General features: G+C 41.1%; 1 protein-coding gene across 1 annotated transcript in view; it reads right to left on the bottom strand.

The window, feature by feature from the left end:
* Nucleotides 1–11167, bottom strand: part of UMODL1 (uromodulin like 1) — a 53753-nt gene extending 42586 nt beyond the window's left edge. The window contains exons 1-2 of the mRNA XM_074860911.1: nt 11092–11167; nt 6037–6279 (exon numbers count right to left, since the gene is read on the bottom strand). Of these exons, the coding sequence (XP_074717012.1) occupies nt 6037–6279; nt 11092–11167 (319 nt within the window). The remainder of the gene's footprint in view (nt 1–6036; nt 6280–11091) is intronic.
* Nucleotides 11168–25515: the final 14348 nt, after the last annotated feature.

The following is a 25515-nucleotide window of genomic DNA, read 5'->3' as shown; positions in this document are numbered from 1 at the left end:
CTGAAATTCCTGTCAAAACCCACAAGCCGGAGAACAGGGGAGGCACTGAGTTGAAACCTCTCAGCAGCATATAGGTTACTTGCCAGTGTAATTTCAAAGATTTGCATGCAGAATACACAGGACAGCCCTTTCCCACACTCTTTTACATTGTATTTGATACACTGTGTGAATATTTTGTGTGCTCACAGTCAATGAGCTCATACTTTAACAGGGCTGTGAGCATCTTTCAAGTAGAGTTGATGTTAGACCCACAAGAGCTCTGGGCAGCAAATTAAGAAACTCTACCCCTGACTGGGAAAGGGTGAGAAAGAAACCCTCTGCCTGCTCCTTCTGGGAGGTTCTCCCATCCTGCCAGCCTCTCTCTCCAGGAGCTTGCATAGACACAAGCACCAAGAGATTTCCCCATGTTAGTACATCACCAGTGCTCCTTGCTACTCCAACCAGGTGGATCTTGGTAAGCTTCACACAAACATCTACATCACTTCAGCTCTGTGATTCAGGTGCAGTTCAGCAGGTTTGAGGCTCAAAGCAGCTTTTTCCACTGGGATCTTTTTTTGGTATGTTTAACTGTGGTGTAAACGATTTAATGAGTCACATGGAATCTCAGTAAAACACTATTGAATCCTGGCCAAGTGCCACACTAGCCATTTATCTAAAATCAAAAGGTCATCATTTTCGGATCAGCGGAAACAGAGATGGATTCACATCACATTTCTGTCTAATTGTACCAGATGCACTTTGAAAATTTGATTTATGCTCTCCACTTCAATCACCTTGGGGACAGTCACCTACCAAGCAACACTGCCAGCACTGGGGCGCAAGTCAGCCAACTCCTCTGTCAGTTGGATAAAGTGTAGGCTTTTCTCCTCTGTTATTTGCATAAACATACAGAAGCAGAAATGCAGCACCCAGTGCTTAGCAACGAAAGCTCAGTTACCAACCTGCCCTCATGAGAGGTGCCAGGTCTGCTGTGACCACAGGATGGGGGGATCTCCCAGAAGATAGATGCTGAGAGACACCAGTAGCTCATCTGTAAGCCCCTTCCTCTCCATCCTTCCACCTGGAGGGGATGGGTTTCATCCAGAGGGTACAGCAGAGCTAGGAACCAAAGCCCTGCATTTGTCTCAGGTGGAGATAAATCTATGAAATTACAGAAGGAGCTCCTGGCAAAGCCTGTTATAAAGGCAGTTTGGCAGTTTTCATCATATGACCCTGTTTATGGGGTCCTTGAGCACTGCTAAACTTTACCTGCTCAGATGGGTGTTTTCCACCCTGACTGCCTTGTCTAGGGGTTAATTGGGATGGAGGACAGCATCAGGATGTGCTGGTTCAGCATCTGACAAATATTTAACTCCCTTCCCTATGAAAAGCTATATCATTCACTAGAACATAGTCAGGAGCCATGGGCTGAAATTCATCAAGGACACAGCTGTTGGACAATGGGAGAATATGGACATCAAAGCACAAAACTAATTTGTGGATGCTCAGAAGAAACTTAATGAAATATAACCATTGCCACCTCCAATGGGTTCATCCCACCAGCAGGCCATGCTGTGTCCCATCAGCGCTTGCACCAGCCATCAGTGGAGAGCTGGTAGAGACCCGTGGTGAGCCCACAGCTCAGATGCAACACCAGGTATGACAGCTCCTCCCAGGGCTAATGCCGTTGGGAAACGCACGAGGTGAATAACTGAAGGGAGGAGGTAACTTGCAAGGAAAAAATACTAAAAAGGCTGTGACTTTTTGCTGTGGAGAGAATAAGGCTGAACGGGGTGTGATAGAGGTTTTCAAAACCCCAAAGGCAGGGGCTAAGGTGAAAGCAGAGCTGGTATTCATCAGAGCCCACAACAATAAAATGGGTAAAAGCACACTTCTTCAACCAAATGGAAGTGAACTTCTGCAATTTGTCAGCACAGGAGGGCGTGGAAGCTGGGAGCTTTGGTGGGCTCAAAAAAGGATAAGACAATTCCTGAACAGAAGTCCCATAAGCAGACACCATGGGGAATAGGCAGGGATGTACCCTCAGATGCCTATAATCCCATTTCTGTGGATGCTGAGGACACACAAGGGACCCAAACTGCAGGGCAGCCAGAGGTACCTGCTTCTGGATGAGGTCCTGTAGGGTATTTCGGCACTTTTCCACCCCAGGTTGATGCTGCAATGCTGCCCACATGCCCCTGGTGACACCACTGTCCCATGGATTTCTGGTAACAGCCCATGCAGAGGGGACAGCAGTGCCACAGCTCCCCACTGCTCTGGTTAGACTCAGCATGCGAACATCTGCACGCAGGCTCTGAAAGGTCCCAGCCCTGCTGAGGAGCTACCTGGATGCCTAAAATAAACTTTTTTCCACTTTACAGTTGTTTTCTGAAAACTTTGGAGAGTTACACACGCGGAGCATACTCTGATTAAGGCATGGACTTAACATTGCAAATCAAATGCTCTCAAGTTAAGAAACTCCAGGGTTAAAGTTGTCTGGGCCTTCTTATTTCAAGGTATTTTGTACATTTGTGCTTAAAAACCAGCCTTCATCTCATGCTGATGCATTCTTTCGCTCCCTAGCTGGGGATCAAGCAGGGTTAGGTGGTAGACAAGGAAGGTCTCTGGTTTCATCTCATGCGGTAAGGTGGAAGGTGGGAAGAAAAGCAAGTCACCAGGAGAAGTAACCGTACCATTGATTCAAGCAGCTGGAAACTAACCTGGAGAATTGGACCCTGTCTCTACCTAACAAAAAAATCCTGCAAGATGCTAGGAAACTTTCATACAACAAACTCATAACAACCTTTCAGAGCCATGGGTTTTGCAGGTCTGGGAATCTGACCTGCAGACCTAGAACCTGCTTAGCAATTGGGGGACTGCTCACAGTTATCATCAAGGATGTGAGGCTCTGCACTCCAACCACACAAGCTGTTAAAAGCAGTGCTAAGCACTCTGAAAATCAAGATGAAAATAAATTTAAGAAAAAATTAAAACTGCACCCTAGGTGTCTGGGAATGGGCACGCAGAATGGTTTGATCTCAGTTTCTCTGCAGCTCAGTTGCCCATCTATGAAAGACAGGGAACCTCCCTCCCTTTCTGCAGGCTTTGTGAAGACAAATTGCTGTCTGTGAATCGCCACAGGATACACCTTAAAAGGTGATAAATAATTCTCTATGCAGAGAGAGGCTCAGCAGAGCGCTGCACCACCACCAAATGCAGAGGCCAGGATGACGTGCTGCTGGGGAGCTCCCTAGAGGGGCTCCATCATCCCTGAGTACCACAGGGAAACATGGTCCTCAGGGCAAGGCAGCACCAGATCAGGTAATTAAGGTACTAATCTGCATGCATATGCACAAAGAGAGGAAGGAAAGGTTGTGTTATTTAATTCTACCTTTAGAATTAATTCTAGCACTTCCTAACTTTTAGATACTTAACTTTTTGATTTTTATTTTTAAAAAGTTCAAGTAGCTTGTGTGTGCATGTGTAAGGCTATCCTAATGAATTGACGGGCAACTAGTGAGAACTGCCAGAGTAACTTGACTAATGATCTAGACATTTGTTCCCAACAGTAAAGAAATAAGAAAAGCAGGCCCTGCCATATCCCAGGCACGAATAAATGTTTCCTTCTAGGAAGAAAAGCTGGGGAGTGGCCAGGAGCAGGTTGCTGTGAAAGGTCATGGAGACCTTTCCGCTCCTAGCAGGATGGAGAGCGTGCCAGCGTGGATAACGTCAAGAAGAAAATAACAGTAGTTCAACTGCATGCTGTGCGGTAATTTCAACAGTTCCAGTTTCTCTCCTCATCATTTATTTAAGACTGTGTCTAGACAATGCATTACCATTCACAGAATTTATGACTAATGCCCTGAAAATCAAAGATACCGGAATAATGCAAACACAGAAATCACCTAGAAGCCATACAAATCCTTTTATGGTTTAAAATATTCCAAAATTAACTTTGACAGGAAAAAGAGTCAAGGTGACCACAGTATTTCATGGATAAACCTGCCCAGCATGCCCATCAACAATGTGGCAAGGGCAGAGTGGAAATTCTGCAGCTAACCTTTACAAGAGATTTGCAGATTTGTTAATGTTAGACGAAATAAGATCATCAACAGCTCTCAAGCCTAAATTATCCCTAGAGATGCTTTTAAAAGGCATAGAATTATACTGGGAAAAAACGTTTAAAGTGTCACCAGGATGCCTTCTTTTTCCACCCAAGAAGATGGTCTTGATTTTCAGAGGTTCTGAAACACCTTGAAAATCATGATCACTCACATATTTCTTGTGCAAATAGAGACAACCATAACTAGCTAGTGACTCTTCAACATTTAGCTGACACAGTTATTTCCTTGCACTACAGAATTAAAAAGGAGTTTTCTCTGATTGCTTCTTAGTCTTACCTTTCAATACAAATGTGCACACATGTATGCACATGCATGTATATCAAAAAGACCTTACTGAAGTAACTTTTCAACAATAATTATATTTACTGGAGATTTTCCCCAGAGTGGAACTGATACTTGGAAAATACAGATGATCAACAGTGGGTCCTTCACCCACCCAGACAAGACTGCCTGGACATACCATAACCTGCAGGTCAAATTTTGCCTGGCTGACAATCCACAACAGCCACAGAGTCAAACAATGGCAGGATACAATAAATTAAGAATGATGTGTATCTAATTATGCTTTTGTTTCCCTTCTCTAGCAAATCATTTTAAGAACACATAAAACACAATGACCACTTCTGTGTTCCCACCTTTCTCTTAAAAGCGTTTTCTTGCTAGATACAATATTATACTAGTAACTGTTGAGAAAACATCTGGCAAAAATTGTTTGGAGGTTCATTTTCCAATGCTCTGAAGCAGTTTAAAAGTAGGATGAACACATTGTTCTTGACAGATCCCATGAGAAGATATATGGCTCATACCCTCTCATGTCACGTTATATGATCCGATGCAAGAGCAGGTTCGGGGACATTCCCATAGATCTGAGTCACACAAGTCTTATGACCCAAAGCGAGGGCCAGGGCTGCAATAGGACCTTTCCTTTTCAATCTTCAGTTACAGTGTTGTGACTGTGTAAATTCCCAGGACCGTAACTTGAAAAGGGGAAATGGAGAAAATGCAATGTTATACTAAAAATAGGAGACAAAATTATGTCCTGCAGAACTTTTCTGAATGCTGGAACAGTCCAGTGCTGGCCTAGCTAATCCAAGATGCCTGTTCATCTTAAAAGCATGTGGCTTTATCCATTAAAAAAAAAAAAAAAAAAAAAAGTTATTTTTCCCCAGGGAATACCTTCCATCTACGTCTCAAGTTCTGCTAAAATTGGGAATTTCTTGTTGACAACTGGTAGTCCTGATGTAGGAAGGGGAAAAGCTTCCATCTTGAGTCAAAGATGATTAAGTCTTGTTGAGTAAAGTCTTGTTAGAACACAGAAGTCAGATCAGATCCACCAAAAGGTTCACCAGTTTCCAGACCTCCAACATAGCTCTAGGTAACAAAGGAAGCCCTGAAAAAACGTGCCTTAATGTAGTTTTGATTGGAAAGCAGTTACTACCAATTTGTCCTGAGGCCACACCTTGTTTTAAAGTAACACCAAAATTGGGTTTGCATCCTGGGAACTGACCCTGCTCCAAATCAAAGGAGATGTTACCCTAACTGCATCCTGAATTACTTTTGAGAAGAAAGCTCCTACTGTAAATGCAAGCATGCTCAGAGCAGAGACAGCACCAGGCAAGGCTACATGGGTTATTGCACTTGGGCAGGGATATTGGCCTGAATGAGTAATGAGCCCTTGTAGGAATAGCAAGCAGGTGCCTTCTTCATGCTCACCTGGAACTTTAGTGTTTTTGTGATTAGGGGTGGCAAAGAGCAAGAATCAGGAGCATTAGTCTTTCACATCTACTCCTTACCGTGTTGGGCATACTGGCGATTTTTGCAGAATCCCTGATTTCAGTGAACAGGAACTTATTGCCCAGAACTGAACTAAGTCTTTACATATCTCAGTTTAAGTGTAGCATTTATTTCAACTATTAATCTGACTAAAACTTACCTAAAGAGCAGTAGAGTCCAACTTGTTCATATCCTTCACAGCAATCTGTGAGAGTGATGGTTTCAGGGACTTCAACAGTATGATACTGTGTTTTATAGTACGTCCGGGGACACACCATCCATGGAATCCACCCTCCACAGGAAGTGCTTTTCTCATAGGACTTCTGGTAGGCAACCATTTTAAACACATTTTTGGTCAGGCTATAGTTGCACAGATGGTACCCTAGCAAAGAGAGGCCTTTTTCTAGGGAGGAGAAAAAAAAAGGAAAGTAAGGAATCAGCACTAACTTGTAACCCCAGAGGATAAGTTCCCTGCAGTATCTAGTTAAAAATATTGTTATGAGAAAGCAGTGACAGAACCAACACAGGTGAATGATTTCCAAGAAGGCTGATGTTAGGAAGAATGTCACTTCAGAAAATGGACAGAAGAAAGAATTAGTAGTGACTGTTTGTCACTCCAGTGATAAAACAATGCAGACTGGCAGAAAATTCAAAGAGCTCTCGGTGCCTTCATGTGCTAAGCAGGAAAACAGCAATTTAACTCAAGTAAGTATAAAGGAAATTAATACATGTTAATAGAAAATAACAGTAGAGCAGAATAGGCACTCCCAGGGCAGAGTCATCCAAGTACTTTAGATGTCCACGCCAGGCTCATGCTGCCAAAGTGTTCATCTTTCTCCACTAACTATAAAGGGAACAAAGGGAAAGGAACTCATGGGTAGATGAGTCACAGTAGATGTCTGGAATAAGACATCCTTCAGACATCACCCTAGGCTAAAACTGGGTACTCATACATCACTGGGAAGGACTTTCAGGTACCTGACACAAAAGGTATTCCTGGAGCTCCTGTGTTGCTTATCTACATTTGTAGCAAATCATATTAGACCAGACCCTTTGAGAGCTGCAGTGGTTCACCGACTTCACTATAAACGAAGTCAGTGGTAAGTTCATTGACTACATAATTTCACACAGGTCTGGGAATGGGACTTAGTTTCTGAAGTTCTGAAAACAGTCATGATGAGGAGCAAACTTGTTACATGCTTTACTTAAAACTGAAATACTTGAGCAGGAACAGGAGAAAAAAAAACCCAAATAACACAAAGAAACCTAAAGAACAGCAACAACAAAAACAGATGGAATTTAAGAATTAGCAGTAAGCAGCTTACAATTATGTCACAGATATCAGGCTGTCTCCTAGTGAGATGTTACAGAAGCCAGAGGGGCTGAGTCACCCTGTGCCCCATTTGGGAAATAGATGGGATAGAATTAAAATGCCTATATCATCCTTTAGGCAAAGCAAAAGAAACTTTAATAAGTATAAATATGAATATAGCTTCAGAGATTCAAGTATGGCAGGATTGTTATTTCTGAGAGCTCTGAGGGGTCCAAAGCCAGCCAACAGACAGACTAAAGCTAACATAGTATACACAACAGTTAAAATATTTACAGCTTATCTTATTTGTACAACTTATCTCCTGGCTGAAAAGATAAAACATGTAAAAACAATTCAAGAAAAAAAGAATTGTCAGGTTCTTAGGAATCATGTGCTTTTATCATGTTTAGCTTTCCAGCTAAACAAAAGATATATGTGCAACTTGAACAGGATCGGTAAAAGAGCTTTGAACAGAACAATCCATTTGTAGTGCAAGGACAGTCCAGAAGAAAGCATGGGATAGATACCATAGGCCACAATACACCAAAATGCTTCAAGCTGGCTCAACCAAGTCATCCAGACAGTCTTCTTCCAGCCTTAATCCAAGCAGTGGCTCAAATAAGAACAGCCTGAAAGACATCCCCTGCTTTAGATGTTCAAAAGGCCATGAAGAAAAATTGATTTGCTTGGTGCAATTCCCAGAGGCACAGACACCTCCCTGCAGACAAGGGCACTTTGGAAGAGCAGAAGGAAGGAGAGGGGGCTGGGACTGATCACAAACCACCCCCAAAATAAATAACTTGCATCTGACCAGACCCAGGGAGAACATCAGGCCCCTGGGAGTCCAGTCCTGCTCTGCCTAACCCATCTGTGCCTTCCTCCTGCAGCAAAAGGCAGAGTCTGATGCCAGGGCATGCTACAGAGAGCACATGTGAGAGCAAGAGACCTCCCAGCAGGCTGCAGGGACCCTCGTTCTGCTGCTTAGAGTATGTCAGCAGAAAAATATTGAGAATAACAGCATGTCTGGAAATCCCTGTTTCTTCCTCCTTCCCAGGCTCAAGCAGGGCATCTCTGTGTAGAGTCCCTGAAGCTAGTTCCAGAGACAGCAGCTGAAAGGTCTTCATGTCTCTGAAAAGCACCAGGGCTGTTCTTTGTCCTTAAGAAGAGAGTGAAGGAAGATGGTTATGAGGGGCAGGAAGACTCTCAAGCTGAGGGCCTGAATCCCACACCCTGCCTGACCCAGGAGAGAATCCCAAAAGCCAGCATGGAGGTTTGACCAGGACCATGAAAGCCCATACCCAGCTGTGGCACGTAGTGGCTGTGCAGGAGGGAACTGAAGGTGAAGTGGGCTGGAAAAAGTAAGGTGCCCTCCCTCCCCTGGTTAACTTTAGGACATCCCTCTGGGAGAGGGGAAAAGAGAACAAATGTGGGTTCTGGAGCAGAAATCAGAGGTCAAGGACTGCTTGTTATCCAACGCATTTGATCGATTACCACTTCACATCAGACACAAGTGCCTTACAAGAAACAGGTATCTATCATTGCATTCTGTAAACTGTTCCCTTGCCACGTGATAAGAGTGCTCCAAGAATACCTGCCCCAGCAAATGCTTCTAGGCATGTAGGCATGGGAAAAAAAAGAAAATAACTTGTTTCAGCTTTTTTTTCATTAGTTTGGGACCTGAATGGCTGAATACCCAAAGTGGAATGGAAAGAATACCCAAACCATTTTGGAACTAGCCTTTACCTGGAGAAAGTACACAAACATCTGTTGGTGATCAGGGAAGGTGGGAGGAGCTGGACAAATTTTGTTCTATGAAAATGAGAAAAATAAACTATTGTATTAAGGAATCATATCGTTATAGTATAAAATTATGTTAGAGGAGGGTAGGGCAGGTATTGAAGAAGAGTTCAGCATGGTTCCTCATCACTATGATCCTTCCATTTCTCCAGAGCTCAGTATTAGCATGGCTAGAGCAAAGCAGGGCCTGGAAGAGAACAACTGAGTAAGGAGAGCACTGAAGATTCATGTTGTCCATGCAGAACTGAGGTGGCAGCGAGGACATAGCACTGGAAAGCTAAGAATTCCAGAGTCAGCTGAACTGGCTTAGGCTCTACAGCAATGTGCAACATAAATACAGGTATGAAACTGAGAATAAAACCATGTAGAATTAGACACAGTTTATAATTAGAAGCTACAGCTGTCAGAGAAGATATGAAATCATATTTCATACTTAAACATTGATACTAGGTATAGAATGAGTCTGCCAAAGCCAAAAGAGGAGGTTTGAGATATGGCCATGGTGGTACAAACAGATACCCGTGCTGGAAGAGGTTAGTCAGAAGGTGACAGGGGAGGGTGCAGGACCACCAACCTCACCATCATCCATCACTTCCATGCGATTTAAAACAAGCTTTGACACTCATAGAGTTCTATTATTTGCTGACAGCAGTTTCCTGCTGAGCAATGTGGCTTAGATCAATTTGGGCTCTTTAGTAAATTGGCTTTCTGTTCTTATAACCCCCATCTATGGGATTATGGCACTATTAAATGGAATTAAAATGCACTGGATATTGTTTCCAGCAACACACAGCTGAAGTCAGTCGCAAAGCAGAAGGCGGCAATCACCTGACATTAGTAGGGCTATGTTACACCTATCATCTCTGGACTTTAGGTTTTTGTTTTAGCAACCACCAGCTTTCAGCACTGTCAGGGAAAGTATAAATTTTATTATGTTAAACAAGAGCAGAAACAATGAAAGCAAATACTTTATTAATAGAAACAAATACTGAGAGGAAAGGCTGAAAGGAAAGTCTGCGTAGGAGCAGGCTCCCTATAACTCAAGGTCAAACCCAGACCAGAACTGAGAGCGTGATCAAAAAATCAGCAATAAAAAAACACTTGATAGCATTTATGCCAAGGACTTAGATGCAGTTCTGGAAGCTTCACTGTTCAAGTGCCAGAAAATCCACTGTGAGCTAGGATCTGCAAAATATTTTCTCACTGGAGAAAGCAAGAGCCAAAGACAAGCCCCTTCCTTGTCTTGACGTAACCCTGAAAGTAATCTGTTGGAACAGGTTCATGGAGGGCAGATTCAAATTCAGTTTTAAAAAACAAAGGCTCTGAAACATGAAGAAAAGTGGATTAAGGCCTCGATTTTTCTGGGTACTCCGAATTCTTTTTAAAGTCAACACCATTGATTTTAAATGGCACTAGAATGGGGGTTTTGCTGACCCCTAATCTGTAGAAACCTCTTTTTCAGCTGTGACTAACAAAATAACAAAAGTCTGCAAGGCTTTAAGAAATATGGTTTGTATTTTAACTGAGACTTGCAAAACCACCTAAGTAAAAAAATGCAACAAAAAGCAGCCAAAAATCCCAATCTTCTCTCGTCTAAATAAATCAAACCAGAAATTAAGAGCAAATTAGGATTTAATTTAGAGTTACAACCTAGCAATTGGGTTAGGTTTTTCCAAATTACAGCCCATACCACAGATGAAAGTTAAACATGTCTCCTACAGTTTCATTTTATACATCTCTAGGTATTTGTCAGGTATACTACTACATAATTTCCTCCAAAAGTTTATTTTAAAGACAATTTTCATCAAAATTTGCACATTACTAAAGACAAAGCAGCAATCCTATTTATTCATTTCTGGCACAAAGGAAATGAGAAGGCTTTTGCCTGGGGATGAAGAGTTGGGGACAAAGGTGGTATTTTGGCTTGGTTAGATTTTCTTTGTTTAATTACTAACAGAGGATTTCAAAATGGTCACTGAGACATTGCCAGTTCTCCAGAGAGTGACCACCTTGGCTGGTTTATTGCAAATAAAGAGATATCCCACATCCAAACTAAGATGTCCTACATAACAGCTGTGGTCCTCTGATCAGGTTTGCATCACTCACCTGTAATTTCATTTCCCCTTCCCTGCTGCGTGGCTGCCCAGAGGATGAGAACAGAAATAAGAGTGATCCTGGCCATTGTATCACTCCTGGATAAGCCCTTCTTATCACTTCGTTTCCAAGGTGGTAGAGCTTGATCGTCCTTACATGTAGCCTTTTGAATTAGGGGAAAAGGTGCTCTGTTTTTTTACTTTTTGCAGGTGGATGATAATTACTGGCAACAGAAACAAAGAGACTCCAGTGGGAATTTTGCTGGTTCTCTCTCCTTCGCGCTCTCCCTGGGGAACCTGCATCTTCTGCCTGCTCAGCCTGGCTTCCCTCCTGCCTGACTTTGAAAACGGCATTTCTAAATTGTTGTTTTAGTCCATGTTTATCCTGTTATGTTCTGAGTACTTATTCCCTCTCACACCTTGAACACCTGACAGCTAGGAGCCAGATCTACACACCTCAAATGTCAGATATATGTATCTTGAATTTCATTTCTGTTCATACATCAGGTGATACTATTTTGTAGATCTTTAATTTTGTGCCTTGAAAACAAACTAAGAGTAAAAGCAAATGTCTATGTCAATGTTTTTTCCTGAATTTAAGCCGTTTCACTAGCTGCCCTCATTGTGCTCCTCATTTCATCGCAGCATCACATAAACCAGAGGAATGCTAGGCAAACAAAAACCTTATTAGGCAGGGCATGAACCAGGAGATTTGAGAAACCAAATCCCTTTCTTTTCATTGTGTAAATCATCGAGGCATGTTCCCAAGATAGATGTGCCTGCAGCTTTACAATGCAGGACAGTAACTTCAGTGCAATATCACTTGGCTCGTGCAAAGAAAAGGAGTAAACACAATATATTTTATGAGGAGCTGACACTAAAGTATGAAAAATCACAGGTACAGTTCTTGGAGCTGAGGCAGTATGTTCAGACCAGCACTTAAATACATATTACAGTATTGTAGATAATTTCATGTGGATGAAAAAGCCATATGTAAGGGAGCTGGAACCACAAACTCTCTCGTTTGTGTATGTTCAGAATATCAGTAATAAGGCCTCTGTGAAACACTGATGGGCAATCACTGTGTTGGCATGCACAAGGTAGGGGAGCTGGGGCCCTGGAGAACATGGAGAGGACAACTAGGGAGTCGCAGCACGGTTCAGATTCTCTGGCAGAGGGCAGAGCCAGAGCTCCATGTAGCGTTGAGGCACTTGTGAGCTGTTCTTCTGGCTTGGAAAATAAAATATCAAGCTCATTAGGAAAAAAAGAAAAAAAAAAAAAAAAAAAAAAAGAAAAAAGAAGAAAAAATAAAAGGAAAATTAAGGCTTGCCCAGACTTCAGTTGAAAAATGTTTTTGCAGAAAATGGGAAAATGGGTAGAGGAGAACTTTTCAACCACCAAAACACCAAAAACCAAAATATATTTTGGTTTGGAAACATTTTCGCTATGTCTAGGGAGAATGTGTACCTTAGCACTCCTTCTCCTGTACACACCAGGATGTCTAGTCAGGCTGTAACCCCCAGGTACACCATTTACACCTCCTGGCAGCACAGGGAGGCAACAGGGACACTCTGGCTGTACAGAGGACACCATCTGACTTAAAACATCCACTAATAAATAAAATCTAAAAAAAAAAAAAAAAGAGGACTTGAGTCAGTGAAATTCAATTTGCAAATAGAAATCTTTCTCTTCACAACCTATAGGGTTTTTTTCAACAATCTAATTTTTTTGGAAAAAGTATCTTGATTGAAATTTTTCAGCTAGCACTCACTAAAAGGATCTTTAGCCCTTAGAAATTACTTGGCACCTTCTGTAAGAAGTGTGTGTTCCGGCCAAACTCAAATATAGGTAATGCCATACTGGCATCTGAATTGGATTGCATCTGGGGTCTCCCACTTACAATCCTAAATCGCTGGATAAGGTTGCCATATGTCTTAAACAGCTGCTGCTTTCCAGAGTTAGCTGTAAAACAAATGTCATCATCTTCACCACTGAGGACTTCTATGACTGAAGTATGAACCTCCAAATTGCAGTAAAGGACTAACATCCCCATTCTAAAAGACTTAAGAATACATACTCATCTTTAGGACTATTAAAAAATATGGATAAAACTTTGCGTATTTAGAGCTCAGTCTTATGGCTGGCAGCTGTAGCAGGTTTATGTTCAGGGTAAGGCAACTAACAGCAAGTTGCAACTTTATTGCAGGAGTGAATGAAATAGTTCCTAAATACAGAATGTGCAGAACCCCCTTTTTAAACAAAACTGTAAGTCAGTGGGTGTTTAATCTAAACAAGAAATGGGTTGAGAAGCCATGTGTATTTCAGGATTTACCTTGTAATTTTCAAATTCTTTGATTCATATTTTCATTATTTCTTCAGTTACAATCATTCAGGCACACAGCAACTTACTTTGTAGCAATGTAGGTACCGAAAGAGACCACTCAGGCAATTAAGCATCCATCCTGTGTTCTGTACAACCATTTTCACATCTTCCAGACATATTCTTGCACTGCATTAACTGCAGTAAATTTAAGATGATACCCTGCATCCCAGGCAGTAGCATGTGTTCCTCATATTACTGTAGTTGCTGCAATGAGTTGTACTTACTCAGCACAAGTTAATACAGAGTGTCTTGCAGGGAAATTCAATAGATTCATCCATCATTTTGGAAAACTGACCACCTGTACATACATGGCTCTTTACATATAATTATATTTTTAGTAACCATTGGTGTATTTCATAGATGAATTTTTGGTCTTTTTTTCCCTTATTCCTTTCAATTAGTGTTATCTTAGGACCCCAGTAGGAAATTTGGTCACTCTTGCTTTGGTGGTGAGGAAGGTCAACAGAGAGAGGAACAGAGAAGATGTTTAGTGAAATAAAAGCCCTGGCTGTGTGGTGCTGGTAGCGAGCTGGACACCACTCTGGAAGGAGCTCATCACAGTCTTTCTGGCCCAGTCATCTGGAGCTGATCAGGTCTCCTGGCTCTGTTGTTTATATTTTCTGCAGTTACATTTGTAATCTCTGAACTGATCTGAAGTATGCAATTTATACAAAGAAGGTCTGTGCCAATTAAAGCCATGTCAAAATCCATTCATGGATAATTTTACAGGATCAAGAAGCAGATTTTTAGAGATGGGATTTGATTCTCCTAGACTGTACTACTAGTAATTGGAATATTGTGGCTGACAGCAGGCTTTCTCATCATACTTTTTAGGCATTTATTTCTTTATACGAATTCACTTATGATTTAATTAGTCACTCCTGATCTTTAGGCTAGGAATTTGACACAGAAAGGTCAGTTGCTGGAACATTTATTTTTGCTTTGTATTATTTTGTCTATGAAGTAATCACTATTTCAGATGCCCAAAATGGTCATGACATTTCAAGACAGACTGGTTTGCATGCAGGAAACAGAACTATGCATTTGGGCACCATGGGAATCTGACAAAAGCTGTTCAGTGCTCCAGAAACCAGCACACCTTCCTGTAGATGGATAGGACCTAAAGCTTGAGAACCATTAAATCATTTAACCTGACCTCTCAAAATCAGCTGTCGGTAATTTTCTCCCAGAGACCTCTTCCAGACTCCCATCACTTCAATGGGATTACAGCCTGTCAGTCTGACAAAGCCCAGACTATGGCCACAGCAGACTGTGGGAATGGATGGAGGTGCCACCAATCCTGAGGATCTCACAGTGGAAATAAACTGATCCAGCTCAGGAATGCAAAGGCAAAACCATGCTGCAGGCTGACAATGAGGGTGACAAGAAGTTCAGATGAGACCTGATTTCCATCTGATTTCTGCCCCACAATTGTGTTCCCTGGTGCCTGTGACTCCCAGTGAATTTTTTTCTCACCATCAGGGCATCCCTAAAACTGTCCCTGCTGTGACAATTCAGATGATTGGTAAGGGTTAAGCTCAAACCAGTCTTTCCCTTAGTGGGGCAACGCTAAGGTTTCTTTCCTCTTCTCCACTCCTGATCTTTGCAAAGCCTGCAGAAACTTAATTGCCTTTGTGACTGCAGCTGATCCGTCAAAACTGGTTTAAATCAGTCAGCAAGGCCAAAAGGTGTTAGAAGAGAGGAACAGGCTGACTTAGCCAGAAGTAACCTTTTTGCAGTAAAGACTAAACAAAATAAATCACTCCTGCCATCAGCATACAGACTTATTCCAGCTTCTGAAAATCAATACATATAATGGACACCTTAATGTCTACTCCCTACAGAGAAATTAACTTCTCAGAAACTTTAACTATTCAGCCCTCAGAGTTAAAATGCTGGTCGGCGATTCCAGGGACTTGAATAACCTGCCCCTGCCACGGACCTCTTGTGGAGCCACAAGCAAGTCACACAGGTCAAATTTGCCACTGCAATGAAGTCATGGGTGGGGCAGAAAGCCCAGTATTTCAGACGTTGTGAAAGCCATGGCTACAATACTATAAATATGCTTTTGCTTATGGTACTTGAGAAGGAAGTAGAATGGAAAAGCACCATTTTGCCAGCATATGCTACACCTATGTTAGGATGGACAACAGCTAAACTGGCAATTTTTTGAAGGGGTCCTTGTTTCCCTGAGCTTCAGACACATATCCAAAAAGTGGAATAATAACATTTGCTTATTTCGCTGATGTGTTTCAGAGAAAAATGCATTAAAGATGAGACATACACAAATGAGAGTAAAAAAACATTCACTTAAAGCCCTAAGAGTTAATTAGTTCAACTGTGCAGGCAGAACAGTCCCTGACTGTATTCAGTGATTTGTTCTGTCTCACCAGCAAACTGTTCCTCAGGAAAATCTTTGGGTTTTGTTTTTTTCCCTGAACACGCACAAACTGTTTTAAAGTGACTCATGAGGAAAAAGTTCTTATTGGTAACAGGAGGAAAAAATATGAGTCAGGCGGAGGTCATGCTGAACCTCTGCCTGGCCTTGCTCCTCTGACTGAGCGCCAGTTGTGCAATCTCAGCACAGAGAAGCTCTTGTTTGCTCCAGTGCTTTGATGGCATGGTCCCATTCCCAACACCGAGTTTGGTACCAGATGAGACTGTTGATTACACCTCATACATGATTTTGCAGCACTGCAGGGAAGTAAATCCCATCTAAGACATTTCATAGCATGCTTCTTAACTCTAAACCCAGGCATTTTTGAAAGAAAGCAGGCTGGGCAGCAGGTATTGCCCTTTGCTATGAAGGCTTACTTGGAAGAAAAGCCAGAAGGTGTCCTGCTCAGCATCACCCCATGGGGTACAAGGGTCAAGTCCACCTGAAGGTCCCATTCAGAAAGAGTCTCACGCCTGGCCTGTATCAGCACTTGGCAACAGGACCAGAGCCCTTCCTCGCTCTGTTTTGCTGGCTGGACCATTGGGTCCCTGCAGCTAAGGGCCAGGAACACAGCGCTGGTACTCATCTCACACTTCCTTGCTGACTTGATGTCATGGGGCTCAAGAACGGCAACATTCTGCAAACACCAGTGACCAGCCCATGGATGGGCCAGGCTTCACTGGCTTGTGCCAGTGCCACTGCCTGTAACCCATTTTTGGCTGAAGGCACCTGCTGCTCCTCTTGGAAGACGGAATGCTTCCCATTTCTTATCCCTCCTAAATCCATCTGGCATACAGCCGGGATACGGATTTGAAGGACAGAGGACTGTGTGTGCAACTGGCAATTCCCCTTGTGAATCCATCTCTTGCACACACATGCAAAACCTGCCTCTGTTAAGCAGATTTGAGGCACAGAATAAACCAATCAAAATATACAATCCACTTTTCACTGTTAGTCAACATAAGATTTGGCCCTTACTTCCAGATAAGAGATAGAGAGATAGACAGACAGACCCAGGTACAGGTTTCTGATGAGAGATTTTTCTAAATTGTTACACAAGCTGATCTGTAGTCCAAACCCAGAAAATGTTTCACAATTTGTGTAAGATCTTTTATTGATGCATTAGATTTAAACTCTTATAGGAAGCTTCTCAATTTGAAGGACCTAAAGGAAAATTGTTTCTGTGTGCTTCTGAGTCAGCTGAATTAAAAGCAGAGAAGCTCATGAAGGAAGAGGAGCCTTCCAAAGCAGAAACATTGGACTAAGGGAACCTACTACACAGACAAGGCAAGTGATGGCATCCTGCTCCTACTGTGTGAATACCTCAGGAAAGGTTTGGAAAAAACCAGCACATTTTAACCTGGTTACAAGGTGCAAACACTGGAATAGATTTGTTTAGAAGATGGAATGGAGTAAGTTGTTTTGGGGATGTGTATTGTTTCTTTTTTTCTAATTAATACCTGTAATAATTGTGATTGACCCAGACAAACACTGGATTACTAAGTACAAAGGAGGCAGGGAGCTTTTTAAGTGGGGAGAAAAACACCAAATGACTAAAACACCAAATGATTAAAAACAGTATGGAGTGGAAGTTTAGGGTAAAGGGAAGCTTAGGCTGGAAGAAAAATAATTAGAGTTTTAATCTTTCTGTCAAAATGTAATGACCAGACAAGTTATGAACTCAAATCTGTGTCTTTGAGGGAATCTGAACAAAGAGAAAATTCACCAGTAGTTTCAGAGATCTCACTGTATACAATGAGGAAATGCTTTTTTTTTGTTCTTTTTTAAAGAAAATCCTGGCCTGCTGTCAAGTGTAACTGTTGTTTTGAAATGACTTCTGTTTTGAGATTGATACTAAATCATCAGTGTGATTAAAATCAAAGTATCTATGGGTTTTGCATGCCCTCGCTCATAGCCTTCTCCCAAATAAAGATTACAAACTACTTGTAAGAACCCCTGCACCAGGTGTCTGTCAGAACCAAGCCAAGTCTGAACAAATATTCAGACTTGCCCAGAAGGCACTACAGGGCTAAACCACCCTCTGAATTACTCAGCAGGAGGCTATTAGCATCCCGCTCTGACTCTGCATTTTGACACATATACATTTGCCATGATTTCGCCCACCAAGTGACTTCTGTCATCTGAAGCATCTGTTGAGCTCAAGCTTTTGCTTAAACAGAGGAGAGCAAAGCTCCAGCTTGCACAGTGTTTTCCAGCACGCTAGCGTGATTTATTCCATCAGTACCTGTGAATTAAGTAATGGAAGAGTGGAAGTCTAATATTAGCCTGTGGGTCTCTCTCAAGGGGGTCACTTTGCAGGACTGTGCAGCCAGAGGGAAGCCTCCATCCTCAGAGCATGAGTTTTACATTATACTGGGGAAGAACCATGCTCCATCTCAGCAGAGTTTCTCAGCACTGACATTTCCACTTCTGATGCCAGGAAAATTGCTGCTTTTTCTACACCCTCTCCTGCACGCAGCCCCTGCTTCAGTTAGATAGCACTGTCTGCTTCTCCAGGTACTTAGGAAAAGAAAATCATTCCTACCTCCTAACAGCATCAACTGCTGACACAAATATTGGCAGTTTCTCTACAATACCGTAGTGCTGAAAGGGGAAGTAGAAATCTAAATGTTTGGTTTGGAATAAAGATTGTATTGCATCACTGGCTTGGTAATCCTTAAAAGAAACAATTGATCACCCTCTTTGCAAACCTAATCAGGAAAAAGGAGAGATGCCTGCCAAGGAGCTTCAATGTTTGGAGTGCAAAGAGACTTGATACCAGGTTTTGGCATTCACAGGTGAAGAGAAATATGTGGTCATGCACTGTAATACAGGAGGAAAAGAATTTTCTTGATTTTTCTCTCCTTCCAGTTTTCAGACCACAAAAACCCTGACTAAAATTATCTCACTCTATTTAACTAAAAAAAAAAATCACATTTTGCCAGATATCGAGAGTTGATATTTAAAGCTCAAAAGAAGATGCTTTTCAAAATGTTTATTGGCTTGTGAAAACAGTGGGTTATTTACTGAATCTATTCTGCACCCTTAATTAGCACAAATGCCAGTAGGGAAACTTCCTGCGTGCTTTCTCCCATGCTGACCTTCAGCATGAGAAAAATTCCCTAGTGCAAACAGATTTTAATTCCCTCCTTGAAATCAAACATCTGGCTTTGGTTAAGGAGGCACATAACCCTGTCCTTTGTGATATTTGGATTGCAAGTGCTCTGGGGCAGGGAGTATTTTCTTTGCTATTTATTGCTGAAAATGATAGGGCCTTCAGTTTATAGATATAATAATGATAATGCTACCACTGAAGAATGATGAGACCATGATTGTCATCATGATTAACATTCATTTATCATTCAAATGTCAAGTATAAATATCAGCACAAATATTCCATTACTCTTAATCTTTGCAATTAATTTCTATCATATTCTAAAAACTACTGAATATTGTCGTACTCGAGAGATGGAGCTCATGAACTGATCTAATGCCTCAAATTCTCATTGGAAGGTGGGAGTCAAGGGTGTGTCAGTCTCCCCCAAAAGGTAGTACTGCTGATATAATTATGTACATCAGTTACATCAGCTTAATAAGAGATAAGAGAATGTGTGTGCACTTCTTAAAAGTGGAAGGCAAATTAAATCGGATTGCATCTAGCACATTTTCATTTAGTTCACTGTTCTTCTCAAAAGATCTGATGGATGGATGGATGGATGGATGGATGGATGGATGGATGGGTGCATGGATGGATGGATCGATGGATGAGGGCCCACTGGCAACGTCAGAAAAGGCTTTAGGACAGTCTACAAAACTTCCATGCCTTAGCTACAATGGATTTAAGAAAGCAAAAGTTTAGCTGATGACAAGAGTAAATGAAAGCTTTCCCTATGTGCCCCTGATTCTAAGCAATCATTCACCTAAGAGGAAAAACATTGAAGGGCAACATCATTCCCTGCTTGCAAAAGATCTGGTTTTGATAGACCTTGTACTTCCAGAAGCAAGAGGGACAAGAATACTTAACAGAACTTTAGGCACTGGTAAAGTTCACATCATGAGTCCCAAGGGCTTATAAATAGCAGCAGATGGGTAAAACCTTAATCATCTGTCTGAGAAAATCACCCTGATATCAGCGCTGGAATTTGATGCTTCTTCCACCAGGATGTGGTATGTTTTCTTACCATCAAGGTGAAAACCTCATGCCGTGGAAGGACACAGAAAAGGACATGGTAACAAGTATATCTTCATGATAATAAGGTTCCAGTAAGAAAGCATTTATCATATGGTCCACAACTAAAGCAATATTTTCATGTCAAAAATGGCATGGCTGAGGCAGTTTTGCACTCCGAAGAGTTGCAGTGAATGACAGAGCCAAAAACTCAGAAAATTACCTGAAGTTTTATATGGCACAAGGGTGATGTAGACCTGGAAAAATGGGCTCTGTGTAATTCTCTGGTCCTTTGGGCAGAGAAAAGGAGGAATAGTCAGAACATTTTTGCCTTTAAGATGCTTCTGAAATGCCCTCCAAGGGAGATACGATCAAGAGGAGCCAAAAGCAAATTCCAACAATACTGGTATTCTCCTTTCTTTTGCTGTGTCAAGTACAAAAATGGGAGGTCTAGCTTCTTTTTTTAAAAGCAAACATCTGAATTTTGAAGAGTGACGTGCCTACATTATGCAACTACCTAGTCCCTAACAAAATGAGCTGATTTTCAATCTAGAGTTGTCTAAAAATAAATCTGGGAGAACCGTTTTCCTAAAAGGGTAAGGGTTTTGCACATAACTCAGTGTCCACTTGCGAAAACCTTTTCTGCATTCCTACAAACAGCACTAATGGTTATCCAAGCAGAGAGATCTTCTTAATCTAATTTACTTTTAGGTCCTCTTCTGTCTTTCCCCTTTTACATTTCTATCAGTCTGAATAGTAAATGCAGATGAATGTTTTGTTTAGGTTTTTTTCTTATCATGTCTCTGCCATTATATACGTTTATTTTTATATACATATATGTTTATGTTCACACACAAACACATGTACATGTATATATAAACAAATACATACAGGTATATGCATACATATATACACGTATATATACATACATGCAAAGATACAACCATTACAAGAGTAATTCTATTTGATTCAACAGTTAATATTCAAATTAAAAATGACAGAATTATATAGGCCTGTTGAAACTTGATCTTACAAAAGCCATTTTTCAACCATGATTATTACGCTCTTTAAGCATCACAATTTATACAGAAAGCAATCGTGACAAAGAAGGACCAGTTCTGGCAAAGGTAGATGAGACAAAAGAGGAAAAAAAGAAATAGAAACAGTGGCTTGCATTACAGTCTCTGGCAACTGTGTGCAATTAGTGAGGAAGGAAACAGCTCCCTGCGCATTGGATGCTTGAGCTGGATGTTGTAAACACCCCCTAGAAGCTTTTATCTATCAGTTTGGTTTAAGCCTCTCTCCTTAACAAGTCTTTACATGCGCACCATAAAGGCAAGTCCCACAGCACCTTATTAACTTGTTTATTCTTTCCAGCTCTCTGCATTCAAGCTAAATCACATTGTGCAATTAGCTGCTATGAAAACAAATGAAACATATTTTGGTTTTGCACGTTTAAGGATCAGATCAAAATCTATTCTCTTCAAAAAGTATTTGACAGACTAACTTAGGATCAGTTTGATGTCTGAATTATTTTACTGTACTATGAAATGAAGCTGCTGCTGAGGTTATGTTTAAAACCATTGAAATGGTGCAAGAAAATCTGACTTGAACAGTGAATTTTGATGATTTGGACAACTTCATCATCCTTCCTATAGAAACAAAAGAATTAATTATTTTTAGGAGGTAGGTGTGACAGGGTGGTTTCGACTTGTGACAAAGTTCACCCTGTAGCATATTAATATTTTTTCTGTTGAAAAGTCTTGACTCTAAATTTCAGTGTTCAAGTGATTCAATTATTAGCAACTTCTTCTGGCAAATAAAAAGCAGCACATCTCAGCTATGCTACATGACATTTATTTGTATGGGAAAAGAAAAGAGACAGTTACCATGTAAACAAAAGAAAAACAAGAACAAAATCTCACTCACTCAGTTGAGCTCATCACCAGCTAAGCCTAATTTTGATTAGCTCTTCCATCAATAGCAGGATCTACTCTAATAGAATTACCATAAAAGGAGATTTGGGGGTTTACTGTTATCAGAGGGATTGACCAAATGTTAAAATACCACTGTCAAGAAGAAACTCAGACTATTTGAAACTGTTGATTTTAGCATGCATTTGTTTTCTAAATGTGTAATAGGTCCACTGTGGCTGTCATCGGAATGGCTCTGCATGATTTATTTCATGACCTTCTTCATGGATTCAGTCCATACAAGCCTATTTCCAGTGTTCATGTATTCCCCCAAAAATGCTGATTGAAGGCACACACTGGGTGTATCTCAGGTCATAGGAACTTACCCCAGCCCAAGAAACCATGAAGGTTTTTGTCCTCCTCTTATCATTACATTCCAGGAGAACAAAGACATTCTAATTCTTCTTTTTATTGTTGGGGTCTGAATTCAGTCACAAAAATATCCCAGTCCTACAAGTGATGGTAAATACTGTTGTTCAGGGGGGTATGCAGCAGCTTACTTGCCTGATGCATACTTTGAAATTAGGGTCTTCACATTCTTCTATCAAGCATAGGATATTGTGGGTGTATGAAGTTCCCTTTAAACCAATTCATGCATACTGTATGGGTAATAAAATGTCATCCAGAGCTACATTAGAAAAATTCTTAGCCCTTCTTAAAGAAAAGGGAAAATATTTTTGCATACCATGTGAAGACAGGATTATTAAAAAAGAGTGCTCAAAAAATAAACTAAAATTTAAATTATGCTATAATAAGCTATTTAGAATCAGTTCAAGCTATTTCCCACTGAAAATAAGTGGGCTGAATTTGAGAAAACACAAGGGTGTCTTTCAGTAAATATTTATGGAAATATAGAAAGAGGAACAGAAACTTGGTCATAAATTTGCCAAGATGAATAGAAGGTGTCATTAACGTTTGCTCTCTCTGTATGAGCCATGGGTTCTTCCTCTTGGGGGAATCACAGTGGAAAACTGTAAACAAATTTTTCTGCACAGCATCATAAAATAAATTCCCAGTTCTCTATTTAGTGCTGGAGATATTGCCAGGCAACAGGAAATGATTGCTATATCTTGAGAGAATGCCCTGAATTTATTATTTTTAGGTCATCCGTTAGTGACACAATGCAAAGTTTTGCCTAGGTTATACTTCAATGAGCCCATACTTGAAGCCAAACAGATGTTGAGAAATTTCAGCAGATTAAAAAACACGAACGGATCTCTTTAGTTCATTAAAATCAGTAGCTATCAGTATGCAATTTAGCAGGAATTAAGAGTTTGGCTATGCCACTCAACTTTACCCTTCAGGCTGCCCCCTTCAGAACTTCAAGAAGACCCATGAGGGCCAGTTCCCTGGAGAAGCTTTCCCAGGGGCTCCAGATACACCACCACACCTGCGGGAACATGCTGGGCACATGCACAGGCTGCAGCACAACCTCCAGACAGCAACCTGGTCTTGATGACAGGGAAGCCACCATAGCCCTCAGCAAATTTTTCCAGTGGTTAATAATCCTGCCTTTTTCTTCTTTTGAGTCTTGGAAAATTGTTAGGTTTTTTGCTATAACACTAATTATCTTTTTTGCTTAAAACATTTTCAGAGGAAATGCTCCTTGCTTTCCTTTTTTTTTTTTTTTTTTTAAGTAGAGAGGAGATGAGTTTGAAAGGTTCAAGTCTTTCAAGCAAGCAGAAAATGTACAGCTCTACCAGAAGCTATAAATTCAGCTCAGTGTTAATGAAGGGCTTTGTGGACTATTTACATGCAGAGGTGTATTACATGATTGTAATAGTCCTCTTTGACTTCAGAATTTTAAAATCCCAGAGAGTTCTGTATAAGTATTAATGACAAATCACTTAATTTTCAAATGCTTCCTTTAAAATATAAATGCATGCATCATCTTTGAACGCAAATCTATTAACAATTTGGCATCAGAGATGGCATTTTTAAGTATTAAACACTGATGTTCATTATAGTGCCATTTTATTTTCTTCGCCACTGGCTAAAAACAGACTTCCAGTCAGATTTTTCAGCTTAGGTGGCAAGCAGTAGTCTGTTAAACTATACGGCTAACTACAACTCTTGCAACTGACTCTCCATAGCCTCCAGCTGCACCCAACTGACATATGGAGATACAATTAGGTTGAGCCCAGTTTTTAATCACTGTACACAGAAGCATTGCTGTCCTCGTGTTGATTCATGCTCGGGTGGAGGGCTATTCTTGGTGGCTGAAGACACACCTTGGTGGGAAAAGGTCAGAGAGGGAAGAAAAGCAACCATGTCACCCTCTGTGCCCTGGGACCTGCTGCTAAAAAATGAGTAGCAGTAACTGCTGACACAGTATCTGAAATACTCAGCAAACATGCTGGTCCAGGACATCCCCTGACATCCTTTGCCTGCAAGGATTTTTGTAGATACCTGGATGTAACTTGAAACAGCATGAAAAGTCATGAGGCCTTCCCTCTGAGCTAATTCATGGCTAAAGAAAACAAGTCACATTTTAGCAGCAGAGTGAGTGAAACACTCCAGCTCTCTCCCCAAAAAGCTGTAGTGCAGTAAAGACAAAAAGAAAGACACCACCTTGGACTGAGGATGGTGAAGAGGGGGAGTCAGGCAAAGAAGAGAAGAGAAAGGAAGGGAGGGAGAAAGGGAGGGAGAAAGGGAAGGAGAAAGGGGAGGAGAAAGGAAAGGAGAAAGGGAAGGAGAAAGGGAAGGAGAAAGGGAAGGAGAAAGGGAAGGAGAAAGGGAGGAAGAAAGGGAGGAAGAAAGGGGACAAATCTGTATGTTGTTAGAAATAGCATTTGTCAATTCCATATAGACTGTGATAACTCCGAAAGACCCAATTAAGGCATTGGAAATGCAGAAGCAGTAATGCAGAGATGAATCATCTGACCTAAAATAGAGGGAATGATGAAACATATAAGGGAAGAAAATGTGTCATTTTAACTTTAACAGCAAAATAATTCCAGATATAATATTTCAAAAATGATTGGCCAACAGAAACTACAAGACAGTGTTGGTTACTACAGCTTTATCCAGGTACAGTGCAGAATTTATCTGTCACAAGCTTCTGCAGGTCTCATAAACAAAAGCTAGGCAACACCCAAAGTACCACACATGCCAGCCAGTCTCCAAGAGTGACACCCCCAGTTAAGGATACAAAATAAACTAAAGATCTAATTATCAGCTTTTTAAAACAAGATGTCAAATATGTCATGAATTACAGAATCCCCTCTCACTTTCTCTCTTCCAGGTCAGCATTGTACTGATAAAATGAGACCACAGACTAGCTCTCATTGCAATGTAGGTCTGCAGCAGTTGTGAAGCAATGGAGAAAAAGTTTCCAATGCAAAGAGCCTGCACATATTCCCAGAACTTTCACAGCCCTAATCTAAATGAAAAAAAGGTCCAGCTGAAGGGGGGGTTGAGGGGGCATGAAACATATCCAGACAGCTGAGCAGCCTGCCAGAGAGGAGAGGACACAA

This window comes from Strix uralensis, chromosome 2, assembly GCF_047716275.1.
Source record: "Strix uralensis isolate ZFMK-TIS-50842 chromosome 2, bStrUra1, whole genome shotgun sequence".
In the NCBI taxonomy this organism is placed as follows: Eukaryota; Metazoa; Chordata; class Aves; order Strigiformes; family Strigidae; genus Strix; species Strix uralensis.
This window is presented reverse-complemented; position numbering and strand designations above follow the sequence as displayed.